A 17146-nucleotide genomic window follows, 5' to 3' on the forward strand; every position below is an offset into this window, starting at 1 on the left:
TGGTTGAAGAGATTTGTAACTAATTTTTCCAATATTATAGCTCCTATAGCTGATTTGTTGCATAAAAATAAGAAATCGCAATGGGGAGCCAAAGAACAAGCAAGTTTCAATAAAATGAAAGAGGTAATTGCTAATGAAAACATGTTATGTCACCCTAACTTTAACAAAAAATTTTATATTAGTTGTGATGCATCTTCAGTCGCTATTGGTGGTTATTTGTTTCAAATGGAGGGTGAATGTAAGAAGGTAATACACTATGTAAGTAGAAAATTGATTAAAGCTGAACAAAATTACAGCATTACTGAATTAGAATGTCTAGCAGTGTTATTTTGCATAAAGAAATTTGAAATGTATATATCAGGTCTGGAGTTTGAGGTTTTAACTGATCACAAAGCACTACAATGGCTGAATTCCGCTAAACACTGGAATCTGCGATTGTGTAGATGGTCGTTAGAATTAAGAAAACACAAATTTAAAGTAACTTATGTTAGAGGAGTGGAAAATAATTTATCTGATTTATTGTCAAGAAACAACCCGGACTTTGAAATAGAAAAAGTGTTTGTTAACACAATTGGTAACTTGAAACTTGAAAATTTACCTTTTTCTAAGGAACAATTAAAACAGGCGCAACAAGAAGATGAGAGATTGAGTGAAATCATTAGTATTTTGGAAAATGTAGAGGGAAATGTTATGAGATCAAGAATAATAAATGTAAACAAATTTTATAAACTAGAAGAGGGTGTGTTCTGTTGACTAGAAATTACCATTTTCTGGAAAATTGGAGATTGTGTTTGCCAAAAATCTTTGTAGCTGATGTGATTAAGGTTTATCATGATCAATGTGGACATTTTGGTGTTGATAAAGTAGTAAATAGGCTGATAAAATCATTTGTTTGGAGAGGGATGAGAAAGGATGTGAGAAATTGGATAAATGACTGTGTTATCTGTGCTAAAACTAAACCAGATAAACACCCTGTTAAAGCCAAATTGGGTATGCATGTCATTAATACCGTAAGGGAGCAAGTATTTGTAGATTTGCAAGGCCAGTTGCCTACTGGGCTTCGTACAGAGAAATTTTTGTTAACAGTGTTGGATGGGTTTTCTAGGTATTTAGTTGCTTACGTTATACCAAACGCTACTACAGAAAAAGTTCTGGATAAGCTGGTTAATTGTTACTTTGTTCATTTGGGTATACCGAAAAGATTGATTTGTGATAGAGGGTCTTGTTTTATTAGTAAACAGTTCAAACAGAAAATGAAAGAGTTTGGTGTTGAGATATATTACTGTAGCAGTTATCATCCTAAAACCAATTTAGTAGAACGTGCTCACCAGGAGATTAACCGACTCATGAGAGTATATTGTGAAGACATGCATAAAGATTGGCCGTTGTATGTTAGTACAATTGTTAACTTATTGAATTATTCCATAAATGAAACTTTAGGAGAAGCTCCTGTCTCAGTACATTTAAACGAACAGATTGCTGGAAATTTGAAAGCTACATTTGGAATCGAAAATGAAATTAATGTCAACTGGTGTAATAAACTAAAAATGGTGAAAGTCAAAACTTGTGAAAAAAGACGGAAATTTGTAGATAAACATGCTGAAAAAGAAGTAGGTAGAACTGAAATTGTAGAAGGTGATTTAGTATTTTTAAAGACTCATAAGCATAGTTCATTAATTGATAAAAAGATTGCTAAATATTTTGACTTGTTTAGAGGGCCTTATTATTGTATGAAACAAACTAGAAATGGAGTTTTTGATCTATTAGATTGTGATACTGAGGAGTTGGTAAGTGACCAACATGTAGAAAACCTTAAGTTATGGAGATGTTCAAGGGAAAAGAAAATTGAGTACTGTAAAAAATTGAATGTTACAATGTAATAGGCTAGGTTTTGAAAACCGAAAAATACTTTTAATTTGAATTTAGAAGGTACTAAGTTTTAGAGCTTTCAATGAGAATTTGAAGAATATTTAGTAATTAGTTGATTAGAAAAGAAAAGTGTAGTGTAGTTGCTTGTATAAATGTTAATATGTTCAAAGTTTAATTTTTAGGATAAGAATGTGTAGTGTTTTTTTTTAAGTGTAATGAAAGGAAGCGTGTTGTCGAGTTATTGTATGAAAGGAAAAAAAAAAAAAGAATTTTATATTTTAGATAAAAATTGGAATGTAGGTTCCTATGTATTTGTTATATTATTGGTGTATTTAGAGAAATGTGTTTCATAAGAACTTGATATGTTATTATGTATTAATTATTGTTAGGTAAACAGTGTACTACTTCAAAGGATAAAGGATGGTGGAAAATAAGGGATTTACCTAATATTGTATAATCTCTTGTACTTTTATATTATCTCTTGTACTTTTATATTTTGTGCTGTATAAAATAAATGTCAAATTTAAATATAAATTTTGCCAACACAATGTGGTGATAGGGAATGATGATGCGTGTGTAGTGATTATACGAGGAGTGTTCAAAAAGTGAATGACCAACCGAGGAAGTCAAGTGACAAAAGTAAATAGAACTGATCATTTAGGACCAACCTACTGAAATAAAAATTGCTCATTTGACTCGAAATTTTTATTTCTGCCCAGGGAGGGGCAGATTGTGACCGATTACTTTGGGTCACGTAAAATAATGCACACATAGGACGAAAGGGTGATTTGAAGGAACAGGAATAGTGCGTAGGAAGAGTGTTGGATTACAGTGAACGTGTTTTGCATAGTGGCGCAATAGAAGCCGTCGCTAGGCAGTTAAGAGCTTGAATGCTATTGGTTAACATTGCATGGTGTGATTATGCAAAGACTAATCACAGCCTTAGAGTTGAAAAGGGGTGAGTGATCAAAAATGAACGAGAACAGTGCGGTTGGTAACAGAAAAGGAGTAGCATCAACTTTCTCGGTTAGGAGTAGTGCCATCGGACGTCGCATTGCGAGTTATCCGCGATTGATAAAACTTTATACGAGCGTCGCTAAAATAATTTTATAAACACACATCAAATTCTCTGACACAAGAACAGCATTAGAAGAAAAGTTGATACCACGGTTTTGTAAAATGTAGTGACTATTGGATTTTAAGGTATATTTTTCAAATACAAGGTAAAAATTAGATATCAGTTGTTTATTTCTTGTTACACAAATTTGCTAACTTAAGACTTACGAGTGACTGGTCAGTCTGGTACCATAAACCCAGAGCTCACAAGCCGAAGCAGGGTACTATATTCAAAGCAGAAGTAAAATTAGAAAGCAAGTAAGCAATCGCAAAAAATGAAAACGGTTGAAAATGCAGTTGGTCACCAGCCCTGGAAACATATTTAAAATGAGAAACAGACAAGCAAATAGATATGTGATCCTTGCTGAAAGAGAAATGCTACAACAGCCTGGGTTATGAGCAAACAGGAGCATTTTAAGTCCCTCAGTTGTGCTTCATTGGGACTCATTCATCAATCATAAGATTTTACCTGAGCTTTGTATATTTTGCTTCAGATTCCATGCAATTTTCCAGTTCTCAGGTGTGTGAGAATCCTATAATTTCTCTTAATTGTAAAAATTTCAATTCTAATTGTTATATAAATAAAAGTTAAAATGACCATACAACTGTAAATTAAGGAAGATTTCAAAGTAATCAAAATCTTATATTAAAACAATTTGCAGTCCAAACCTACTGATAAGCAAAGGTATGGCATCAGACAGCATTTGTTATGGACCGAGATCTTTATTTAACACGAACATAGAAACTACAAGCTCCAATGTAAGGTATGCTTTGTCATTGAATGAATACCACCTGCTGCAGCCAACATCCAAACTTTTAAACAATCTCTATTGAACAAGGTCTAAAAAAATACATATTTTCCCAGAAAAATAGTAAATTTCCGAGACTTTTCCAGGTTTTCCAGACTGGTAGACACCCTGTCACTGCAATCATGTCCATGTTTCCTGGGGTGGAAGGGGCAACCCTTTCCAAAGACACCCAAATTTCAACCTCACTTCCACGGATTGCACCATGGTATTCCAGGCTAGCGAGGTTCTGGCATCTGAACCCTTGGCCAGTACAATCCTCTATAGGACATGTGTTGTATCCTGTCCATATGTGTTTGTGATTGTCCATTCATCTATTTTATCATTATTAATCCCCATCTTCAATTAGCCAAAAGTGGCAGAAACATGAAGTAAAATAAATCAATTTATTCATTCCTTCAAGTCCATGTTTCTTGAAATCCCGAGAACGTATAACTGCATGAACACTTTTTTGCAACAATTATAATTTTTTGATGTTATTGCATTTGCAAAAAATCAACGTCCTTAGAAATGGCACATTAATTTTTACCTCCATATATTCACTTTTTTTGTAACATGCAAATAGAGATTAAGTAGTAATGTGGAGGAAGAAAAAATGTGGGTATAAAACACAATAAAATCAGGAAGGTGCAAAATGCATATTATTTATAAACATCTATGTATTTAAAACTCTTCATTGGCAAGTGCCGTCATAAAAAAATTCAACATCTAAAATACATACAACTTGTTAGCTTTCACTTTTTCAGGTACTCAAGAACTTTGACGAAATAATGACCAAATAGAGACAATCTCTGTAAGCTTTTGCTTTTTCAAGTACTTATGACAAAATAATGAACAAATAGAGACAATCTCTCAACTTTGGCATTTTTACATTTAGTAATCACAGACAAAATTCAAATTAGTATCAGAAATATCAAAATAGATTTGTTCGTAAGGAACTATATATCTCCTACACAGGAACTTTCACTGTATAATTATGTAAAAATTTTAAATGAAAACACACCACTACAGAAGGTTGAAATAACACACATAGTTTTAACATACAAGTAGAAAAATTCTTTGCAGTAACAATTGCCTTATCAACTTGTGTTGCAGCAGAGAGCTGCATGTAGCCATCCTGGTCGTACAACCCTCACCATTCAATATTAACATAACTTCAGTTCTTCTGGCTACTCATCCAGTATTCACTCATGTAAAGTTTCTTCTGTATATGCAGAGAAACACAAATTATATTAGCAATAATTACAAAAATAGAAGAAACTTTGGTAACAGTTTCATGCATCGGAGACACATTTCTTCAATTTTACACAAGAAACTACTTACGGAAATGAGTTTGTCCAAGGTTTACAACCTCCGTCGATATATATTCTTCCTAAAACTTCATCCTACAATGCAGCAGAACAATAAATAATCACTTTTCATGTAATAATATTGCGCATTTTGTGAAAATCGACAACATCATGCCGTTGTTTCCAAGATGTACCTGCAGATGGCTCTAGCGTCGGAAGTCACGCGATCTCGCTAGTGGAATCAGGGTTTCCAAATGCGCGATTTTTTTTTCGAGAAACGCGAGTTTTTTTTCCTTCGAGAAACGCGCGGTTTTTTTTCGAGAAAGGAAAATGGTTTTTCGATGAATTTAGGGGTGAAATGGGTGCTAATGGAACCTAACCTAACAGGCCGAACCTAACCTCGTGTGAATGGTTCGTGGGGCTACCCGTGGATGGTTTTTGGGGCTAACGTCAATGGTTTGTGGGGCTACCCGTGGATGGTTTTTGGGGCTAACGTCAATGGTTTGTGGGGCTACCCGTGGATGGTTTTTGGGGCTAACGTCAATGGTTTGTGGGGCTACCCGTGCATGGTTTTTGATCCCCGGTTTTTTACAACTTTCATGCACAATAGAGTTGGAAACATTGATATTCGAAAACAAAAGAAGCGTTACAATTCGCAAAGCAAGCGATATCGCACCGTGACGTGCTTTCCGTAGCATTAAGGAAAATGGTTTATTTTAGCAGAAAAAGTGTTTGTTTTTGTGCAAAACGCATATTGGCACCTTCCACTATGTTCCGCAATACATAATTGGTAAGTACAAACCACAAGAAAGACAAAATATCCGATTTAAATGTGTCTCCGATGCATGAAACTGTTACCGAAACTTTTTTAAAAAAAAAAACTCTGACAAGTAAAAAAAAATGCAGTTTTCAATATCAATATTATTTGTACCAGCATAGGAAAAATACATACATTATTTCCTTGTTTACAAATTTTGACAAATTAAATAATCACTGCAGTACAGTAAATATTACTAGTTCGAAAGTAGGCCACTCTCGAAGTTTCCCACCATCTACACTTACATCTGCAATGCAAAAGTACAAATAAGTAGAAAGTGAATACAATAATGCAAAAAAACAAAATCACATAAAGAGTACTTTGGTAGGAATGGAGATCCAAGTTTAGACCAAGTGAAATTACAAATAGACAACTAACTCTTTTGCTTTCTTAAAAAAAATCCTACACTTGGATCATGGTTGCTGTATTCTATGTTCTAATGTTCAATATATTTAGCCTGCAGCACAAAGTCCTAGCAAAAGGCCATGCAAATACAAATATGTTTTTCTGTGAATGTAATGCCGGACATAACTTGCATTCCTGCAAGAAGGTTGTTTTGCTACATCATTTCTCACTGCTGCAATTTGGAGGCAGTTCAATCTCAACAATGCAACTTGAACTGTTGGTGTGATGTGATGGAGTTTGAATGAGGATAAAAGCTGAATGGATTTACACCATTCAATGATTGGAAAAATGCAATGTAATCTTTCCTGGATCCAGGAGAAATGAAGGTCAGAAAATTATGTACTTTGTCCCACCTCCATTCATTTTTCAGCAAAGCTGCCATCCCTCCCCTAACACGACTTAAAAAAAAACTTAAATCACAGAAAAAAATAATCATCCTTGCCTGGAACTCTTCAATATCTGTGATATTTCACTCATGAACAATTTCAAAACAATATGTAAGTGCAAACAAGTTCCTTACTCCTCTAAGCTATGTAAATTGACACTTGAGAAAAAAGATAAAGGTAGAAACTGCATAATGTGCTTACTGAAATTTGATCAAGTCCATGTAAATGACCCATCCAAGAGGTTATAAAAGTTTTCTCCTGTGGGAGATTAGTAATCAATAAGCATTCATTTCACATTCTTGAAGGCCTCATAGAATCATAACTTACACAGGTTGTCTACGAAAATAACAAATCCAAAATTTTTTGACATTTTCACGATCTTTTTTTACCCCCCCCCCCTTTCTTAACATTTATTTAATCACCCACTACTCAGGTATAGTTGCAAGATTAAGAAAATATGTACTTTATTCAATGAAAAACCCATACCACAAGGCCAGTTATGATGAAAACTGTAGATGTACTTTAACAAGAGATTTAGACTGGCTTTAATTATTAATGCATGTAAAAATTAATGCTTTGGACTTCATCCTAGATAGGGAATGGCCACATTTCTTAATTTTTGTTTACAAAACTTTAGGGATGGGACCGATTAATTGGTACTCTATCGGTATCGGCCGATATAGGCATATCGGTGTATCGGTAAAATTACCGATTATTTTACCGATCCGATATATCGATAAATATCTTATAATTTAGTGCAAAATTCTGCCATGTTGTTGTAATTTTTATGGATAATCTCCATGTCCTACTTTCTGAAAAAGTAAATGTCTAAATATTCAACTTCTTTTGCATTGCAATCAGCTCGAAACACACATTTATTATGGAAATCAATGAAAATTTCAGGGTCTTCAAGGACCATTTCTAATTTTATATCGGATCGGTAGAATATCGGTTATCGGTTTCGGTAAATTTTATATCGGTACTGTATCGGTATTGGCCAAAATTTCATATCATCCCTTCCCTACAAAACTTCAAGATTACAAGAATGTAATTCTTAAGAAACAAAGTGAACAAATCTTACACACAACTCACTTCAATTTCAGATTTCCAAATATTCAATTTTATTAAATCCCAGTACAGGAACAATGAAAGTTCACTATACTGTAAAAAAAAAAGCATAATTTCTTCACTTTTTCATGACTCTTGACCTATCTGTTGATTTCTTGACATTCTTGACTCGTAAACACCCTGTTACAAGAGTAAGGCAGCTAGAATCGCAGCAAATACCTGTTCCAAATGACTCAACACAACCTAGGGCAAGCTTGAGAAATTGTTTACACTTGTAGAGGTCAGCAGGCATTCCGTGCAGTGTGAACTTCCCACCTGCATGTTGAATTTCCAGGCCAGCAAGCAGCAGAAAAGAAATGTGGGAGCTCCATGCATTGAGAGGTACAAAAATAATAAAATAATGGAGGCACTGTCAGTTTCTTTTGCCCTATTTACAATACCACATTGTTACAAATCGGATAAAGGGAGGTTTTCCCCACAAAGCTTACTGCCTGGTTCACTCCCTTTGCTTGCTCTGCATTTCAAAAGTGCATACAAATGAACTCTAACATACATATGCAGGCTGACCAGGTCTCACCCAGAGAGAGGCAGAGAAGGGAACATGCAGACAACAGAGTGCTTATACACGTATCTGTCTACATACTCATTCTCCTTGCTTAAACTGTCTTACCTTTATTTATTTTTTAATTTTAATTTAAAAATTTGGGTGTATCAGCACTTAGGCTATTTTGCACCCATCACTTTATATGGGGTCCAGCCCCTTACCTGAACTAAAATGTAGCTACTAACGTAACTATAACATTGGAAGACTAAAATATTCTGACATAGGTTAACAGAACTAAAATTAACGTAACTGTAATGTCGTTTTGTAACTAAAATATTAAAATATTCTGACTTCAGTTAAAAGCTGATGCTGTAAAGAGGCACTCAGCACACATAAGGACAAGACACAGGACAACACACACAAAATTATACTGGCCGTAGTGCCAGTCGCCAGAGCCTCGTTCGTCTGCAAACTGCAGTCCAAGGTGTACTATGTGGAAGTGAGGTTGACAATTGGGTGTACATGGAAGGTCACTCCTTACACCCCTGTCTTTAACTTTAAAATTAAAATGTATCCATATTTTGATCTATGCATACTGAAATATGTTGAATATCCTATATCATTGACCATGGAATGCAAATAGCTTTCAAATATATGGCACTTAAAATTATTCAATACCAGGATCATTGAGGTTTTCCTTATCATTTCATTACAAGTCATGATTTATCTTTTCAGTCTGTCATGCAATACACATTTTAAATATACAGGATGTCATTAAAATGGCCCCTGGGGAAATGAAAATAACTTCTCTTAGTAACATTTTTGTCAGTGTGTTGTTTTGGCACTAGGAAAGTTAAAAAAAAATGATTTTGCCAGCTGCATGCTGGCAACCCAATGTAAAATTAAATCGCATTAGTAACATGTTTCCTGTTGTGAAACAGCATGTGCCACTGTTGCAAGGAACACACATTTTCTGTGAAATATGACATACTACCAACCACATTATGTGATGTAAAACATAGCACAGAACATGTTGAGTAACCCAAAGGAAAACCTACCTGATGGCATAGTGGTAACTTCGCCTTGAAATAAAGGGCTCCCTGGTTCAGTACCAGGTTGAGAGATAAAATCTGATAGAACCAATTTTTAGGTGCCCAAGAATAAGCACTAACAAAATTTTTAAAAAAACTCTTGGTATTCGAAGGATTTCCTCCCCCCTCTCCCTCCAACAGCAAATTATGGTTCCAACCTTAGACATGCTTAGTTTCTTTTCCTTGTACTTCAACCTGAGTTTCCATCACTTTCTTTTCCATACATTATTTATTTCTCCATAGTTTTTAAATTTGTTGCTACAGTTTAAAGTGGTATCAGAACCACTATGTCACTCAACCGGGGATCAAACCTAGGGCCCTTTCATTACAAGGCAAAGTTACCACTATGCCACTGGGGAGGCTTTCCTTTGGATTACTCAACATGTTTCATGCTACATTTTACAATACATAATGTTGTTGGTAGTATTTCATTTTTCCCAGAATATGCATGTTACTTGCAACAGTGGCACACGCTGTTTCACAACAGGAAACTACATTACCAATGCGATTTAATGTTACATTGGGTTGCCAGCACGAAGGTGGCAAAACAAGGTTTTTGAATGTCCATAGTGTCAAAACGAGACACCAATGACAAAAATGTTACTGATAAAAGTGTTGTTTTCATATCCTCTATGCATTCCTGTGGTCCCCGGGTGCCATTTTAATGACACCCTGTATGAAATGCATAAAACAACTAATTTATGTATCTTACCTTGTGGAAAGGCTTCCCTGGTGGATGTGACACACGTGGCCTAGGTTCAAAGATTCTAGGAAGCTGGGTTGAAGGTGCCCTATTCTCAAGGGGCAAAAGAGCAGGTGGCTCCATTACCACGCTCGGCCCTTGCAGCATCAAAACTGGAGGCTGATACAAAGGCACCAGAGGATTCATAGCTGGTAGTGGAGGGCTCAAAGCTGCCATTGGAGGACTGAAAGCTGGCATTGGAGGGCTGAAAACTGGCAAAGGCTGTGAAGGTCCCACAAACTGAACTTGTGGTGGATTATTTACAGGCGTACCAGCAACTCTTGACAACCAGTATATTACTGTAAGGAAGAAAAAATAACAATTAAAAAAAAAACGTTTTGAGACAACCACTACACATTTAGATCTTATTGAGTGTTGAACCCTGAGGTTGATAAAGCTCAAGTTCTCTTCCCTTCGTAATATTTACCTTTCCTTGTCATTTCCATCAACAGAAACAGTGGTATACCCCTACCCTCCCTTGGCCCATATTTCTAAAGTAAATGGACACTAGATCCATAAAATTGGTATAATTTAGAACTGATTATCTAAAAAATTGCTCATCCACAACAAAACTATGCTCTCTTTGGAATTTGATTTTTAAAGTTGGGGTGCATCAGCACTTATGCTATTTTGCACCTGTCACATGATACAGGCTCCAGCCTCTTACCATAACTAAAATAACATAACTGTAATGTTGTGTAATTAAAATAGTAAAATATTCAAACTTCGGTTAAAAGCTGAGGCTGTAAAGAGGCCTTCGGCACATATAAGGACAAAAACAGGACATCACACAGAATTATACTGACCATATGGTGAGAGGCCAGAGCCTCGTTAGTCTGGGAAATGCAGTCCAGGTTGTATTATGTGGAATTGAGGTTCGCAATTGGGTGTACATGGAAGGTCACCCCTTACACCCCTAACTATGCTCTCTTAGCTGTTCAGTTACCAGGACAAAATTGTTCAGCATGTGGAATGCTTTATTTCTGTCACATTGTGTTCCTGTGCAGTGTGAAGAATCATTAATAGCATTTTGTAACAGATTAGAACTGAAAAAATGGGTGTATGTTGTGCACTTACCCCCCCCCCCCCAAATTTTTGCCACAAAAAACTGTAGTGTGTGCTTCATAAATACTAATTTGACAGCCAACATGAAACCACACATATTTTCACTATACAGGGTGGCCACTCAAGGACCATGATAAAAGTCAAGTATAATTCCTGGTTTTCAAGGAAAACTTTCCAAAAATTCTAGAATACAAGCAGATGTTTTCTCTATTTCAACCTTGTATGTTACTGCATCTCTCCCCCAAACACACACATATAAACACACAAATATGTTAACAATATAAATGGTCTGTGCAATTCCGATGTATCCAAAAATTCCAATTCAATTCAATTGAATGCTCGTTAATACAATATTGGTTAATACAAAGTACCCTTTAATCCGAAGTTCTTCCCATTCCCCAGCCGATAAGATAGGATTTTTAATGTATTTCAGTACGGATAAATCGAAATACGGATAAATTTTAATACAAAGGTTTTACAAGACCCTTCCGCAAAACTGGTTTCGCTTAATTCGAAGTAGACACCTGCGTAAGTCGACAAGAGAAGATCGAATGTGGAGAGAGCTTGGATGTTATTTTAACTTGACCATGACATGTTTCCTTGTCCTAAGAGCTGCTGACAACTCGAGGGAAGCAACCCGAAATGCCCGCTGGACATTGACATTCTTTGTCAATGTGCATGAGAGGTCAAGCTCTTTTCCCGCTGAATGCACCACCTTGGAAATATTTACCAGTGCTAGATGAGAAATGCGAGATAAGATCACACGAATGTTCCAAAATACAAGACGTGCGGTGCCTGGAAATCTCGCCTATCTGTCTAGCTCTGAGCTCAAGATACAGCAATTTCCCGTGAGCGAGCAACTTTTGGCCTGGTAGCCGACAACTTCCGGTAACCACTTTCATTAAAAGTGTGTTCTTTGTGCCCTGTAGAACTTCATTAAAAAAAAGGAAACTGTTACAGATAATCAAAGCCGCATAGCCCAACTAAAGATCGTCAACCCGCTTAATGCGTTGTCATCTAGGTTTCCCGCAAATCTTACGTATGTTGCAACTCCAGTTTCCCGCTTCATAAGTTTTTCCAACTGTGCCGGTCATAAAATTTGCCAAAACAGTGTTTGAGTGACTTCTCCCCTTTATCTATCAGCAAAGGTGGTGGGGGGGGGGGGGTCCATTGCTAATTGTTTTGGCCACGATTTTCTTACTCGTGTGCACACACAGGCTCCTTTCCTTTGGCGTCTAAAAAGAAGCAAACAGTTCTTGCTTTATCTTTAAAATGTGGATGATTTCCCTTCTGCCACCTGCTGATCTAACTTCCAGCCGGTCTCATTGTGTTTACGCTGCAGCTGGCGCCAGTGTTTAGTCTAGCGTCTGGAAAGCTCTCGCTTGCCGATAACTGCAATGACTCATCCAGTGGGAAGGAATAAGCTTCATTGTTTTGAATCTTGCAAAGCCATATAATCCCCGCTTTTCTTCAGAACCATTAGCGTGCTGCTGTTAGAAAAAAAAAAAAACTGCAATGCTCAACGTAGGAATACGAGAGGAAAAGTTTTGGAGGAGCAAGTGTTTGACCTCCAGAATACTCCTGAAACCTACAATAAATTGTCGATTAATCTGAAAATATGCAAGTTTCGTAAAGCTTGTTTTTAGTTCATTTTATGCTGATGAGCTAATCGGGACTAAATATACAGTTTAAAGTGGGATCCAAACCAGAGTGATTATCGAGTGCGGCACTGTTTAATGTGTCCTAGGATACACATTCGGTGCAAACAGATCGCAAGTTGTGTGTTTACTTTTTCAGAGTGGATTGATTACAATGCAAGTTGAGGAAAAGTTTAAACTGATCCCTGCAAAGGGGGGGGGGGGTGAATATGAAGTTAACTGAAGCAAATAATAAGTGACTTTTTTTACGGTGTGTTTTAGACAGCCGAACCACAACAAAATTTACAGCCCCGAATTTTTTGATTTGTTTTGTGCCAGGGAAAGGTTGAGAATCCCAAGAGAATCTTCTCTTACCAGTTAATCCTGTAACGGACAATGTTCTAGTGAACGCACATAAAATCCAATATACATTCTGTCTGATTATCTCCCATCTCTTGCTCGCGCCAGTGTGACTACTGTCAAGATTCTTCAGAGTTTCACTTCTTGCAATAAACAAGATTGTTTTCCTTTCCGTAGGTCTCCGTGCAAACGGGTTTCTTATGAACTAAAATTGTAAGAATTTCATGGAAGAGCAACGACTTTGCACAATTAAAAGAAAATACCGTTTTTTAAAAGACTTTTTGCCACAACATGCATCCCGTGTATAACCGGTTGTATAACTAGGCCGGATAAATGGTGTTAACAGTCTCCTTGGAATCTTTGTGTCCACGTTAAGCTCCATGTTCTCATTTTGTGTAACATTTTTTACACTTTCTTTAAAACGTACAATATTATTATATAGTACATATAAAGCTTATTTTCTGAGCTACGACCAAGTATAAAACATCCTTTGTGGGGGTAATTTATACTCTACTTTATTTACACCTGAAAACAGGTGCCATCTTGAAAAGTTTGGATAACTGGAAGTCGTTTAATATGGAGTTGACAATTTTTGGTCCCTTGAACTTCGTATTAACAAGGTTTTCCTGTATATATATTTAAGGTGTGGAGTATAGATTTGCCATTTCAAATGTCAGACTAGAAATACATCTACAAACACAAGTCACAAATGTTATGGGATATAGTAATCTATGAAAATTGTTAGTTGTATAAGAATTTTAAATTTACATAATCAACTTCAAGATATCTTATCTTGCAATAATCTTCCATCTGGCAGAGATATTGTTCTGCGAAGGACACTAACAATGCAAATGGAATTGAGAGAATTGGGTTTTATTTTCCATGTAGCTTTCTTTTATTTTCCTTATTCGATAAAAATAAAAGCTAACTGTGCAAAACTTGCCTCAGGGCATTCATAAATATGTATAAATTCAATGGGATTTGAATTAATAAAAGTTGCAATTTTTCACTTCTATGGTATTCAGACAGAATACATGCATAATTCTCGGAGCCAATAATTCAGAATTCCTGGTGAGTAGCCACCCTGCTATACATATATACACAGGAGTACACAAAACTAAAAATTAGGGATGGGCCAATATGAAATTTTGGCCGATACCGATAAAGTACAGATACAAAATTTACCGATGCCGATAACCGATATTCTACATATCCGATATAAAATTAGAAATGGTCCATGAAGAACCTCCTTAATAAATGTGTGTTTCAAGGTGACTGCAGGGTGACTGCAGGGAAAAAGAAATTGTATATAAGACATTTACTTTTTTAGAAAGTATGGCATCGAGATTATCCATAAGAATTACAACAAAATGGTAGAATTTTGCACTAAATTATCAGATATTTATAGATATATTGGATCGGTAAGATAATCGGTAATTTTACCGATAAACGGATACACTGATATACCGATTAATTGGTCCCATCCCTACTAAAAATAATTCAGAGGCAATCACCTTTTTCTCAAGAGCCAGTTTTTCTTTTTTAAATATTATTTATTTTTCAAATATGGTCTAAGAAAGTCATAATTTCAACTAAGATAAAGCTACACATGTTGAAATGTCACCTTAAAACATCTAACTTACTAATATAATATTGGATTAAAAGTAATTAATTCTTGCACCAGACTGGCCTTCCTACACAACTCTATATACATGGCTCTACTGGCAACAGCACTATTAACTATGCAGTACATTCTACAGTTATACATACTGTAGCGTATCATTGCAGATTTTAAAATTCAGCTAGCAATAATGTAAATATTTATAATGCCATCTTTATTATTCTGATTTAATGATATGTAAAACATATACGGTACTCATTACATAAAAAAGGTAACTGTACTAATTACTAAAAAAAAGGTAACTACTCATTACTAAAAAAAAAGTAACTATACTCATTACTTAAAAAAGGGTAACATAAATTACCACAAGCAATCTCTAAAATTTTATTTTTACTTAGAGCTTAATTTTTAAAATGCAGGCACACTGTATTTTTCCACTCCTTATTTTATGCACACACATACACCCACACATACATACATACATACATACATACATATACATACAGGGTTAGTCAAAAAGAAGGAGCAGATTTCAAAATGTTATTTCCAACAAACAATACACAACAGAAACATAATCCACACATGAATGGATAGATTAAGCTTCAAAGTTTTGTTGTACGACAATTGGTTTTGTTCGTGTACTAACTATGACTTTTTTTCTCATTGTGGGTAAATGACAATGCCACAAGAGAAGGTGTTTTGTGTGCTGCAACTTGCAAAGTATGAATCCATTGTGCAACTTGAATTCCACTGTAGATTCAACAAACAGCCCCACCTTCATTAGAAAATTTCAAACTTTGAAATTTCCTCTATCCATTACACTTGCACAATGGATTCACACTTTGCAAATTGTACCACACAATACGACTTTTGCTGTGGCATCATCATTACCTGCAATGAGAAAAAAAGTCATTGTTAGTGCACAAACAAAATCAACATATCGTACAACAAAACTCTGAACCTTAATCTATCCAATGATATGTAAATTATGATTCCGTCATGCATGGTTTGTTGGAAATAACATTTTGAAATCTGCTCCATTTTTTACTGTTATATAGTGGATGAAAGAAAGGAGAGCCCTGTAGTTTAGTTAGTTAAAAAATTATGCCAATTATTTTGTAACATTTCCAGTCATATAAAAGTACTTTATCAATATCACCAACACAAAACAAAAGAAAATATTAGGAACGGGCTGATATGAAATTTTGGTAGATACAGGTAAAGTGCTGATATGAAAAATATAAAACTTACTGATACTGATAACAGATATTCTACAGATCCTATATAAAAATTCAAATGGTCCTTGAAAAACCTGAATGGTTAGTTGACCTCCTTAATAAATGTGTTTCCAGGTGACTGTAATGCAAAAGAAGCTGCTGCATATTTAGACACTTTTTTCAAAATTAGGGCATGCAGATTATCCATAAAAATTATAACAAAATGGCACAGTTTTGTAGTAAATGTACAGATATGTATGGATATATCAGATTGGTAAAATAATCTGCAATTTTTCCAATAACCTGATACACCGATATGCCTACATGGGCAGACACCAATGGAGTAAACAATTAATCTGTCACATCCCTAGAATATATCACTGCATAAAGAGTTTTGAAGTGACCAATCTGGAAATACAATTTCACTCACTGTTGTCCTTTATTAGAATCTCCTGTTTCTGATCAGTCGCAGTCTGCTCCAATTCCTGTATCCCATTTTTCTGCTGTGTCACAGACATTTGTAACTCTGACAATGTTTTGTTCTTCTCCTCCAGTTCCCTGTTCATGTTGAGAAAAATGTTCTGAAGTTTATTCAGCTCTTGACGGATCTCGAATTCACTTGTCTCATGACGTTCGGCCTAAGATAGTGCAAAAATTACACATAGTACAACAAAAATAGAGAATATTGAATACATAATAAGTAAACCAATTTCTTTTAGTAGTGCCAATTAGCATATATCTTTTACGCCCTGCATTCTATGCAGTTGTACTTTGAGACAGTTATCATACAGGTGCATTTATTTAGAATTTAAAAGGGCATTTCAGGGGCTCAAACCCAAAGGTTTCACTTTCATCCAACTTAAAACAAATGCTACATGTTAAGGAACAACAACAGTCAGAAGAGAAGATTATCATGGCACAAAAAGAATGGGAAGACTTATCAGGTGTACACAAAACTTTATGAGAAATTGAAAGCAATTTTAAGGAATCGACAATGCTCTCTCCTAAATGAAGCTCACAGAAAATTAAATTGTCGAAGTCATTCTTCAGGCCATCACATTAACGTTCTAAAAGTTGCAAAATATCCCATGCCAACATCACTTATATTTATGG

The 17146-nt window shown here is 35.5% G+C and overlaps 1 protein-coding gene across 2 annotated transcripts in view; it reads right to left on the bottom strand.

Annotated features, from left to right (window-relative positions):
- Nucleotides 1-4466: 4466 nt before the first annotated feature.
- LOC145984463 (uncharacterized) overlaps nt 4467-17146 on the bottom strand; it is a 189249-nt gene continuing 176569 nt past the window's right edge. The window contains exons 9-11 of one of the 2 annotated variants that reach the window (XM_083118122.1): nt 16464-16671; nt 10104-10432; nt 4467-4995 (exon numbers count right to left, since the gene is read on the bottom strand). In XM_083118122.1, the coding sequence (XP_082974248.1) occupies nt 4948-4995; nt 10104-10432; nt 16464-16671 (585 nt within the window). In that variant the 3' untranslated portion in view covers nt 4467-4947. Of the gene's footprint in view, nt 4996-5889; nt 6145-10103; nt 10433-16463; nt 16672-17146 lie in introns of those variants that run through there. The other variant, XM_083118123.1, reaches the window with a different exon arrangement.

This window comes from Lepisma saccharinum, chromosome 2, assembly GCF_977018435.1.
Source record: "Lepisma saccharinum chromosome 2, izLepSacc3.1, whole genome shotgun sequence".
Classification (NCBI taxonomy): Eukaryota; Metazoa; Arthropoda; class Insecta; order Zygentoma; family Lepismatidae; genus Lepisma; species Lepisma saccharinum.